The sequence below is a fragment of the Syzygium oleosum genome, unplaced genomic scaffold (assembly GCF_021117445.2).
Source record: "Syzygium oleosum isolate NSW1041296 unplaced genomic scaffold, Sole_v2.1 Sole_v2.12, whole genome shotgun sequence".
NCBI classification, from domain to species: domain Eukaryota; kingdom Viridiplantae; phylum Streptophyta; class Magnoliopsida; order Myrtales; family Myrtaceae; genus Syzygium; species Syzygium oleosum.
In genome coordinates, this window is record NW_026607496.1 from 7,284,021 (window position 1) to 7,295,850 (window position 11,830).

Below are 11,830 nucleotides of genomic sequence, written 5' to 3' on the forward strand. Positions count from 1 at the left end.
GGGCGAGGCGCCTCGCCTCTGGGCCGGGCGGGCGAGGCGACCCTCGCCTGGATCCAGCCGAGAGTAAACGACCCTTGCTCTCGCCCAGCCCAGGCGAGGGCGGCCCTCGCCCGACCCTGGGTCGCCCTTGCCGGCGTTGGGAGAGGGCTGCCCTCGCCTGGGCTGGGCGGGCGAGGGTTGTTTACCCTCGCCCGATGCCAGCGAGGGCAACCTCCGCCCGAGGCCGGTAACCTTCGCCGGCAACCTCCGCCGGCCCTACCTATGGCCGGTGAAGGGAAAAGAGGAAAAAAAAAGAAGAAGAAAAGGGAAAGGAAAAGAAAAAAACAGAAAAAGGAAAAAAGAAACAAAAAAAAATTTAAAAAGTAAAAGACGAAATTACTCTTATTCCAGTCACCGAAACAGTGACATGTTTGCCGTTCGGTGAGCATTTGACCGGCTGGTGAACTCAGGCCCTTACTTGAGATTAATTGGGCATTTCGAGCCCCTATTTGAGATTGATTGGGTACTTCAGGCCCTTATTTGATACTATGTCCACTTTGAATTTTTTTTTTATAAAAATGAACCAACTTTGGATACTGATTTGAAATTTTCCCAAAGATTAATGAAGGAAGAAAAACTATGATCCAAGTTACTAGTTAACTTTAAATTGTTATTGGACAAGGAAGATACAATTTTAACTTTAGATTATATAATAGCGATTATTAATCTATAGCAGACATTGCATTGGTCAAGATACTCGGCGCCTAACTTTAGTTCCTAGTGGCTGGGTCCGACAAACAAACGGCTCCTACAACCATGACCTTGGCGGTCGGGCCCAAGTCACCGAGGCCGGGGCTTAGTCCCGAACGCTCGAGCTGGGGTCTTCATCACTCGAAAAATAATTTGACGATAGAATGTGTATCCATTCTCTATATAATATATATATATATATATATATATATATATATATATATATATATATATAATTTGACAATGGAAAAACTTTTTTGTCATTTGGTAAGGGAAACCTGCTCATATATATATAGGAAAGTATTGTCATTTCCAGAAAACTGACTTTTAAAAAAATATTTTTCAGAAATGTTACATTTTCTGTGAAACAAACTCACTTTTATATAAACACTCAACAACGCCTCAAAGAGGCATCACACAAAAACCAAGAACACTTTTAGAGTTAATACTACAAAAAAACTCCAAACTGATACATTTATAACAAATTTACCCTAGACTGACCACCAAAAATCCCAAACTAGTACACCGATGACAAATTTATCTTATATTAGTTTCCGTTCAATTTTACTGTTAAATTGTTGAGTTGGATGACATGTGGCAGATGACAGGTATAGCAGTTTAGGATTTTGACCTTGTGTTTGTCACAAATTTACTAATTTATGATTTTTCATGGTATTAATCCAATTTAACGGAGGGTAAATTTGTCACAAATATATCAGTTTTGGATTTTTGGCGGTAAAAAAATTAGTTTTGAGTAAATTTATCACATGTGTATAAGTTTGGAGTTTTTGATGGTCAATAAATTAATCAAGGGCAAATTTATCACGAATGTATCAGTTTGAAGTTTTTCGTGATATTAATCATTAATTTTAATGGAGCATTTTTTCAATGCATTGACCTTTATGATTCTAGTGCTTTAGAAAGGGGAAACCAATACATGGATACAAACACATCTTTACCTTATCGAAGTAGTGCTAATCATTATCATTCATTATCCTTAGAAGGATCACCAGATCTGGCATTAAGTCTTGCTGCATTGATCATATGCAGGCAGCTGTATGAACTTCCTCTTCCTATACACAAACTCTTAAAAAAACTCAAGAAAGAAAGCTGCCCACAATCCTTTACATTGAGATGTATATGAGAAAAGGGGATTAGAAAAACACAATAACTAGCCTTCGCTGCTTCCTAACAAATTGAGGAGGACATATTTCAAAATTGAAGTCCTTGTCTTAGCGTCAAGGAAAAGAAGTTCCTTTCTTGCTTGTTCTTCAGTAAAAACAAATGAATCATCATCTTGCACACTTGTATATACAGTCTGAATCCAAAATATTCCTCTCGAAAATCCGAGTCTTCAATAACCACTTCACCCAAAACTGTTCTTCCTGGTTCCATCACCAAATGAAAAAAGATGGAAACGCATGACCATTTTTGTAATTCCTCATCAAGCAAGTCTGCTAGGGTGGTAAGACACTTCCAATCTGCCGATGATATGGTAGATTGAATCAATGCCTTGCTATGTATTGGAACTATGTACCTTATCACACACCCGCCACATGGTTTTCCGATAGTGTCCATCACTCCAACTTGCAACGAAAGTTACTTGATTTAGTCCACTGACCTGCACTAATCCTGGCCTTGAATATAGTGAGTCTCACCCGATCTGAAGGTCGTGAAAATAAACAAGTAATCCGATTCCCAGATAACAGACTACAATTCATTCAAGAGCCTGTTGACACGGTTGGAATGGACTAGAACCTTCGGTCTCCCAAGATTTTCAAAGGGAGTTTTAGAAGGAGGGTTTTCAAAATCTGGGAGCAGAAGAGATGCAGCTCTGAGCTCTGGTGATGAGGAGCATCTCTTCCGCTTGTACTTTGGCCACGCACGAAGCAGGCAGGGGCCGAAGCAGGCCGGCCGTGGGGGCGACAGTGGGCCGGTTGGGCCGGTTCGGGACGTCCACTTGGACCGAGAAGAGCGAGTAAACAGGCCTGTGGTCCGAGAATCTGGACTCTCCTCTCAAATACCATATCTGCTTCAGCCCATCGCCTCTCCACAATATTCTGTCACACCTGCCATTTTTCAATTCAAACAAGGTCCACAGAGTCGGTGAATCGTCCCACCAAAAAGAAAGAATCACATGCAAATTAATGAACCACGAGTGCTTCCACATCTTGTATTAAGGTATGTAAACAACTTCCTCGAAGGTATACAGAATCAACTTTTCTTTACTGCTTCACGAAAAACTAAAGCAACAGTAGCAATAAAAGAATTATCAGATAAGGATTCTCAGTAGTGGACCATAAAGTAGAAATATAATAACAGATGGTCGGCAGGAATATATTTTATCCTCAATTAATATTTTGCTTAAACTAAAGTGAAGATATGACTGTTGCTGGCCGACCCTTTTGAATAAATCTAGTAAAATTGCAGCTGAAGTAAGACCCGCTAAAATTACTAGAATAAACCTAGAAACATCGGCTTGCTATAATGACAGCAACCACGTGTGTTTTCTGCGTCGGCTACAACAACCTGCGCGCCGATTTTTCTTCTATTCCACGTTAATGCCGTGTCAGATTATATTAAAAATCTCTCTCTCTCTCTCTCTCGGTCCAAAAGTTGTTTGCTATGGAATATTCATGGTTGACCAATTCATGCAGTGGTCGAAGAAACGAACTCTCTTTCAGCAACGAAAGGGGGAGCGAAGGAGTCGTATGTCTGTTTACCACGCTTAAAAAATGATTTAAGAAAAAGGCGCGTGCCATTAAGTATTCAACTAGTTCCACATGTAAAACGGATTGATATCACAGTGTTCTATAGTTATCAGGAAGGAGAGAGCTTGTACATAACGTCACGCCGCTCAAAGACGGTGAGAGGGACCTTGATATACCGAAAAAAAAAAAAAAAAAAACAAGACTCGATTAGAAGAAAGATTCAATTACCAGGCCGGTGTGCGACGCTTTTCTTTAGATTTGGAGTTCTGAACGGCATAATGGTCGGAGTTGACGAGGTACTTGTACGTCGGAGCGAAATATATATTCCCTTCTTCCCACCCTTTGAATACTCTACCTGCCCTTTGTTCTATTTTTAGCTGCCAAAACACATTGAACATGAACCAGCCATTGAGACCAGAGGATTTTTCACCATAAAGAAGTGAAAAAGAAAATCGATTTCGATTATGTTGAGTTTGGAAGACTATGTTTAAAACTGATTTGAGCTTAGTGTAGTACCTGGTCTTTCTCCAAAAGTGCTTGCCAATCGTTCCTCCAGAGAAGTTCGTGCATGTCGCTGCAGCTTGAAGCTAGCCGATAGTTCAAATCGCCTAGCCAAATGATTTTGCTACATGAAACAACGAAAATTTCCATTAAATACCATTAGCTACGTCCTAAATATGTTCCGAGAGAGGCGCGAAGACAAGTACAGAACTTACTCGTGATCAAGAATGCTATCAGGCGAAAAAGATGGCCCTAGTAGTCGAGAGGAATTAGAGAACTTCGTCTTCCTTAGTATCTCCATCACGTCCGAGTTCCTCTTCACTTCGTCGCCTTCTTTCTCCCCGGAGGTCAAGTGTGTACACACAAAGCAGAAGGTGGTCTGGTGCAAGGTCATACTTATGGAGATTGAACCCTAGATCAATGAAACAAAGAAGGGGCAAGAAAATCTAGATTATTCCCGAAATCTCAAGATCATTAACCTAAGGATCGCGACTATCAAACAAAATCGCTACTTTTGTCCCCAAACTCGCATCTAGTCGAACAAATTACTATTCCCCATCAAAGAAATAAATCTTCTTAAACTGCGTGTGATATTCTAAATAGCATGCATGCATCTATTTTGAGCTATTAGCGCAGATTTCACATGATGAAAAATAAAATAAAATAAATAAGTTTTTCTAGTGTGGATGACACGCGACAATTACTTGACCACATAAAACTGGTCTGATGATCAAAGGGCCAATTAAATCATGACTAATTAGGGCAATCATCTCAAACAAATTAGACTAAGCAAATTCAGAAATGGTAAAACCCACTAAAAGAATGCATCAACATCTTCAAGTTCTCCACGTTACAATCATGTGAAATTCAATTAAAATGCCTGTAAAGAAAAGGGTTTAGCAGATGAAATTAATCAACTATTAGCTGATAATGCTGACCTTATTTCCAAGATAACCCATGATTCCTCGCCCCACGCACGACACCTTCAAATTGCTAACGTGGCTCCTTAGATCTTCCCTAACCCACACGCACAAAAATATCCCCACCATCTGCTTGCTCGCGGCGAGGCAATAACGCCGGCGAACCGGGCTCATGTGCCTCCCGGACGTGCTTGGCGGGCTAGGTGAGCCTTCTTCGCTGCCACTCAGTAGCCTATCGAAGTTCTCTTGGTCAAGCTCATCTTCAAGAGACAGCAAGTCCGAGAAGCTGAGCCTCGGTTTGAGACTCTGCAGGAGCTCCCTCTGCGGAGAATCCGAAAACTCCGCTTGGGATGACCTGTTGCCGTTCAATGCCTGGCGAATCAGGGACAGCCACTTGGCAGCCGGCCCGTTGTCCTCCGCTCCTAGCACATTCCCCGCGTTTAGCGGCACAATTTCTTGGAACCTGATCCGATGAACACATCAAGTACCCAAGTCAATACAAGTCGGAAGGATGACCATCATCTCGATCAGTTTCGAGTATTACGTCATCGTTCTTTTACGGTCCCTTACGTGCAAACTCGAGATGCATGAGGCGGACAACACATAGCTCGATGATTCGATGATTAAGAAAAGGATAAGGCCGGGAACCCGACATATTTTCTCTGCAATTAATAGTAGGTTAGTCCGTCTGTATCACGTCGCTAACGATGGACCAGTTAATAATGTTCCTGATCATGGTGGTCGCAAGTCCAATTCAATTCCATCACCATCTCATGTCATCCGATCAGGTGGGCAAGATGGTAAATTACTTAAGTTCGAGCACGTTGATGATGAGCTGGTGGAACATGTCGAAGTCGCGTCAAATGTGGCCCAGCCCAACCCACTAGTGAAGAATATGCAACCGGAGACCCCATTAGACTATGACAAACGCGTTTAAAGCTGCCTTTTTTTATAAAAAAAAATTAGGGAAAATGACACAAACAGTCCCTGAACTTTGGCCCAATATGCATTTTGATCCCTGAACTTTTAATTTGTTCAATGTAGTTCCTAAACTTTAATATAATGTGCAATGTGGTCCCTGAATTTTTAATTTGTTCAATGTCATCCTTGAACTTTTGGTACATGTTTAATTCAGTCTTTGAACTATATGAAAATGTTCAATATAGTCCTTTCCATTAATTCAAGTTTAGGGACTACATTGAACATTTTCACATAGTTCAGGGACTGAATTGAATATGTACCAAAAGTTCAGGGATGACATTGAACAAATTAAAAGTTCAGGGACCATATTGAACATTAGCTTAAAGTTCAAGGACTACATTGAACAAATTAAAAGTTCATGGACCAAATTGCACATTGGACCAAAGTTCGGGGACTATTTGTGTCATTATCCCAAAAAATTACAATCATCGAGCAAAATTTACTCAAATTTAATTTTACTTTACCGATGCATATTGTATTGATTAAACTTCTAGTGGACTAAGTTAAAAAAAAGGAAAAAAGAAACTGCCTTTCGAAAAATTAAAAAATGTGATTTACCCGGTATTTCTAAACTTACTACACTTTACTCGATTTTAACATAATGACAAAAGCATTGTGGTACAAAATGTCATCAAAAACATATTTTTAATTTAAATTTTTTTAATCAGTATTTTTAAAAAAAATATTTGTTAGTAAAATTCTTTTATTTGCTGATGGGGGTTGGTGACAGGTGAGAAATTCAACAAGAAAAGAAAAAGATAAAAAGAGTTTAGAAAAAGGATGAGTTAGGGTTTGTACCAAATCTGGAAGGGGACTGAGTACACCTACCAAGTACAATGATTAAAAGCACGGCAATGTACAAAGTTGTTGAAAAGCAAGAACTCAAATTGCAGCTTTTATATACACACAGATGAAAAGCTGCAAGCTTTTGGAGGCAAAGCAAACAGAACTAGCAAAGAGATGTCTAGTTCAGTGAATGGCTCCCCAAGCAGAAGTTTCTGTTGGACACACATGTTGTGCTAGCCACAACAGCTTAATAACAGTCTTTCAGTAATTGGGCCTGATTTAAATGCTGCTAACTCTAAAGTATATGTCAATAAAAACACAATTACAGGTGCGGTGGAAGCTACTGCCCGAAATTGCAGCAAGTTAAGCTCAAGTTACGACATTTGGCTTTTGAATTTTCATCATTTTCGTGAATTTCACGCGTATTAGTTCCATTATCGAACACCTAGCACTTGAAATCTCTCAAATTTTATACGTCGAGGTGTAAAAGGACATCTAATTTTCGAAAAGAAAAAGAGAAGGAGAGGACAGAGAGGAGCATACCCAAGAACATAGATGTCAGCAGGAGCAGGTGACTTGAGCCAATCCTTCAAGTTCAAGCCATCATGCGGCGACTTCCCTCCAACATTCCATGTCCCCACAAACATCCTATGCATATGTCCAATGAAAACCCAATCATTACCTCAAACACCATTTCCATGACCCTATCGACCCTACTCCATTCATAATTTCTCCAAATTGGTTCTCATCTTCTGTCACCCCACCAAAATAAACCCAATGATTTTGGTGACCTGAATATCGTCTAATCGTTCTTTTTAATTTGAATATCTAACTAATATATGCAAGACCTTCGCATAATTAGTTGTCACAGGCCACTCTTTAATAGATAAATAGACATAGAAATAAAGATTAGTGAGTATGATTTATGTAAAGACTTGCCTTAGGTTGAGTGTATCGGCGACCCAGGGTGATTTGCAGCCGAAGCTAGACTCTTTAAGGCCATCGCTCGCTTCCACGAGCCACCCTTCTGTCGCAATTACAAAGTTCAAAGACTCGGTCACGCAAGAACGACCCATCAAATCATAGGGCAAGAAAAGTTATTAAACAACCGTTTGCTAATTAGAGTTTGGTCAATGAGCATAAAAACCATGGAAGAGTCGTAGTTTAACCGTCGGCATCCACCTCAATCTAATCCAATCCAATCCAATTCGAGATCGAATATCTCAACGCTTAGATATAGCATGCGAAGATCGCATTCTATCTCGAGTAATTTTTAATAATCATGAAAAAAAATCAGATCTACTAACTATATTTGCAAAAAATATATATCTGGCAAAATAACTCAAGCAATAATCACCCGCAAAAATTGAATCTGACAGAAAAAGGAATAATTCAAGCAAAAAGGAAAGCAGACAATCAAATCAACCTCTGGACTTATTATTATCGTCGTTTTTGTTTCTCCGATGTCCAATCAACAAACATAAAAAAACTTGCAAATCTGACGGCTTGGAGGAAGAGGCCCGCCATTAAAGAAGCTTGAAAAGTGCCAAGAAAGGTACAAGCAATCGAAAGAGATGGGCACTGCCATTTCAGCAAATTTACCTGAAAATCCTTGGGGCACGACCACATAGCAGCCTTGGTCTGAGCAGCTCTTCCTTCTCTCTGCTCTCTTCTCTGAGTTCCACAAATGGCTATCAACACGTGAAACATTGACGAATAAAGAAGAAAATAAGATGATCAACTCCCGATTGCTACCTCTTGCGGCGTAATCGGAGTGGAATTCGTCGGCCCCGCTCCTGATGTTCAGCCATTTCCTGACCACCACTTTCGGCCACGAATTCTGCCCGAAAAGGAAGAGAAAATCGAATCAAGATTTGAGTTCCCGAAATTTCAGCAAACCCGACACGTCGTGGGAGGAGGGAAAACGAAGATGACCCGCTGACCTTGGAGATCTCGCGAGCCTCTTCTCTCATTGCTCTTCCCCCGTCTCTGTTCGGCTATGTGCCAAGACAACTGAGAATTTTACACGGATAAGGATCAGATGTGGGAATTAGATTTAAGCAGAAAACAGTGGGAATCGAGGACCGTCATCACTTGTTCAACTTGTCCAAAGATGTACGTAACGATTGCGATCGGGGATATCTTGTGCATAAAAGAATGAAAAGATCTTCCATTTTCTACTGCATTTAAATCAATGCGAGGAACCGTCGAATGAGAACAAAGTAGGGTAGGGGCTGATCGAAGAGTGATCAATTTGGTCCGCTTCTGTCTTGTTTTCTCCTCATTTTTAAACTTCAGTTGTGAACAGAAGACGTGTATACAAATGGAGTGAGGATATAGAAGTGTCGAATGCAGAGTTCAACGGGGAGTTTAATAAAAGGGCAAGTTGCAGGGGAAATGGAGACAGCTTCTGAGCGTAGACCGTAGCCTGTAAGCAAGAAAAGATGAATAACCCACATGACCCTTTTTAATTTAAACGAATAGTCCTCAGAGAGAGAGAGAGAGAGAGAGAGAGAGAGAGAGAAGAGGCCAGGTTCAACCTTTTCTCTAAGCAAGCAATTGTTTAAAACCCTTTACAGAGAGGAGAGAAACAGAGTGGCAGGATCGAAATCGAATCGTCAAGACAACGAAAGAAAAAGTTTGAGCTTTTATTTAATTTTAACTAAATTACATCGAAGCGCGCTCTCTCTCTCTCTCTCTCTCCCTCTGTCTCTCTCGATCGGGCATCTCCAGAACGAAAATGAAAAGAGTTCTGAAAAGGGAGAAGAGGAGTACATCCGAAACTTCAATCTTTGATCAGATCAACGTCCCCCGCGCGCGAATGATTTCCCCGTTCGATCATCGCCGGAGAGATTGCCCAGATTTGGCAGATTCGAAGCGACCCGAGCGTGATTACACAAAAAAACAAAGAACAGATGAAGACTTGCGGGATTCGCAGCGAAACAGGGGAACCGGGAAGCAACAGAAGAGATGGGGAAGTCAAAAGAGGAGATGGGTCGTCGACATTCCAACATGTTCATACTCAAGAGGAAACAAACCAACCAATGCGTGTAGGAGAGAATCAATCAACGACAGAAAAAGAGAGAAAGAAAGAAATCTAGAGAGAGAGAGAGAGAGAGAGAGAGAGAGAGAGAGAGAGAGAGAGAGGGGTCACTTACATGCCCTGAACCGGAGAGGCCCGAGATTTTCCAGGGGGGAGGAATGAACGAACAGTCAGGCGCGAGAGCGAGAGGATCTGCTACGACTAGTCCAGAAAGCTTCTCTCTTTCATCTCCGTTTCTCCGAGACAGGGAGAGAGAAAATGATTGCTTGGGGTTGCTCTGTGTTGGTTGGTGGAGGGGCAGGGAAGAAGGAGATGAAGATGAGGAAGAAGGAGAAGGAAGGAGAAGAAAAAGAAGTGGCAATGCTTTTTGAAAGCAGAAGGAGAGGGTCGGTTCTCAAATTTATAGGCGTCGTCGCGTCTCTCCGAGTCTTGAGCTTTTCAGACTGCGTGCGCGAGAGCGGAGGGAATGGGAAGGAGGAGCAGTGGCCCGGGGGAAGGGGACATGTTTCGGTGCGGAAGGATGTAGCGGCTCTATTAGGAGCCTGTTTTGACTCCTTTTAAGGATAAATCCCTGTCGATTTCCAAATTGATTACATGAAAATTGAAGGAGGTAGTAGCTGAGCGTGGAAGGGAAATTAGGAATTTAGACGGAGAGAGAGAGAGAAAGAAAGAGAGAATTATCGCACGATGTGCCGTCGATGCGGTTACATATGATTACGTATCAAAAGAAATATCGGGTTGAAGGAAAAGCGAGCTATACTCACAAAATGGATGGTCACGAAAGCGACATCGATTATGTTTGGAACCATGTTCATTCGCTCGAGTAATAATAAAAAGTATAAGAAGTGACAAACACAAAGCAACTTTGGGGTCATTATACTAGAGAGACCACAAATTGGAGACTAGAGATAACAAATCAAAAGGTAACACGTTGGGGCATGTTAAAATTCAGAATTAATTATATCGAAGAAAAAACTCGCAATTTTGAATTGCTTGATTGTTATCACAAGTCGTCTCTCATCGAGTCATGGTAATTTAATTGAGATGTAAAATGGGCCTATTCAATGGAACAGTGGAAAAGGGCGATGCAACGACGATTACTTTTAGCATTGTTATATCGTCGAGTTTAGATTATTCAGTGACCTTTTGTGATTTTATTTGATGGAAGTGACCGTTGTATTTCATGAATTTGCATATTTAACTATTCAGGTGGACTTCCCCTTCAGAAAAGAGAAATTCGAAGTATACAAATTCTTAAGTCATAAATCAGTCAATTACTTCGCCAATTCTCAAGTGGGCCAAAAAAAAAAGTAGGGGGCATATCATTAAATGAATTAAATGAATATTCAATGGATATGTCGCAAAAGTAATTAGTTTTAGTGTACGCACTACGCATGAGCGCGATTACTTCAACAAAATGAATTAATAATAAATTCATAACTTTCGTTGGTTGGAGAAAAAAATTCTTTACATTGTTTTATTTTTTTTTATTTTTGTACAAATCTCTCATGCCAGAAAGCAGATATTAGATGAACATTCTTCTATTCTTTCAATAACTTAAAAAATATTTGCTAGAAATTTAAAGAGAATGAGAGGAAAATTTGAAATTTCCTCGCATAATGTAAGGATGATACTTGTTGCCTGATGACGATAATAAAGGAATTTCATGGTGTGCAGTTTCGTAGTGAAAGCGAATAGGTAACCTCTTGCTTTTACAGTTTTACATGCTTATCCTTTCTCATATGGATGGATAGGGTCGCAAGAGGACCAATGAGTGGTTCCATTTGTCTCGCAAATTACTTGGGTCGCTTACAAAAGTGAATAAACGGAAAATATTTTTATTGTTCACAAAAATGTGTAAACATATATATAAATGGCTGTCGATAATGAAAATATTTTTTATTGACTAATTATTTTAAGCGATACAAGTGATCATTTTTTGGAAAAATATTTTCCAAACAAGTTATTTTTCGCGAAATAAATGGAGTCGTAGGATTTGGGAATTTGAAAATTAAGAGTTTAGCATATGATTTTTCATGATATGAAAGGTGTTTTTGGTAAAATCGGTGGCATGGTTCAATTTGAAGGTAAATAGAGAGCATCCTACTATCTAAAATTATTTGCTTATGAGCTCTTGACACATTCTTCTTTGTTTCTCC

The 11,830-nt window shown here is 40.3% G+C and overlaps 2 protein-coding genes across 2 annotated transcripts; both read right to left on the reverse strand.

The window, feature by feature from the left end:
* Positions 1 to 1,698: 1,698 nt before the first annotated feature.
* LOC115672223 (type I inositol polyphosphate 5-phosphatase 8) lies at positions 1,699 to 7,275 on the reverse strand. Its single transcript, XM_030593998.2, has 6 exons — positions 7,172 to 7,275; positions 4,880 to 5,324; positions 4,157 to 4,353; positions 3,957 to 4,065; positions 3,669 to 3,817; positions 1,699 to 2,798 (listed from the first exon to the last, which is right to left on the reverse strand). The coding sequence occupies exons 1-6, from the start codon at positions 7,273 to 7,275 to the stop codon at positions 2,534 to 2,536; spliced, it is 1,269 nt and encodes a 422-aa protein (XP_030449858.2). The 3' UTR covers positions 1,699 to 2,533.
* A 276-nt stretch (positions 7,276 to 7,551) lies between these two features.
* On the reverse strand, positions 7,552 to 10,111 carry LOC130139428 (type I inositol polyphosphate 5-phosphatase 8-like). The gene is made up of 5 exons (XM_056316381.1): positions 9,787 to 10,111; positions 8,572 to 8,641; positions 8,384 to 8,468; positions 8,231 to 8,302; positions 7,552 to 7,655 (listed from the first exon to the last, which is right to left on the reverse strand). Exons 2-5 carry the CDS (start codon positions 8,599 to 8,601, stop codon positions 7,552 to 7,554), a joined length of 291 nt encoding a protein of 96 aa, XP_056172356.1. The 5' UTR covers positions 8,602 to 8,641; positions 9,787 to 10,111.
* Between the last annotated feature and the right edge of the window lie 1,719 nt (positions 10,112 to 11,830).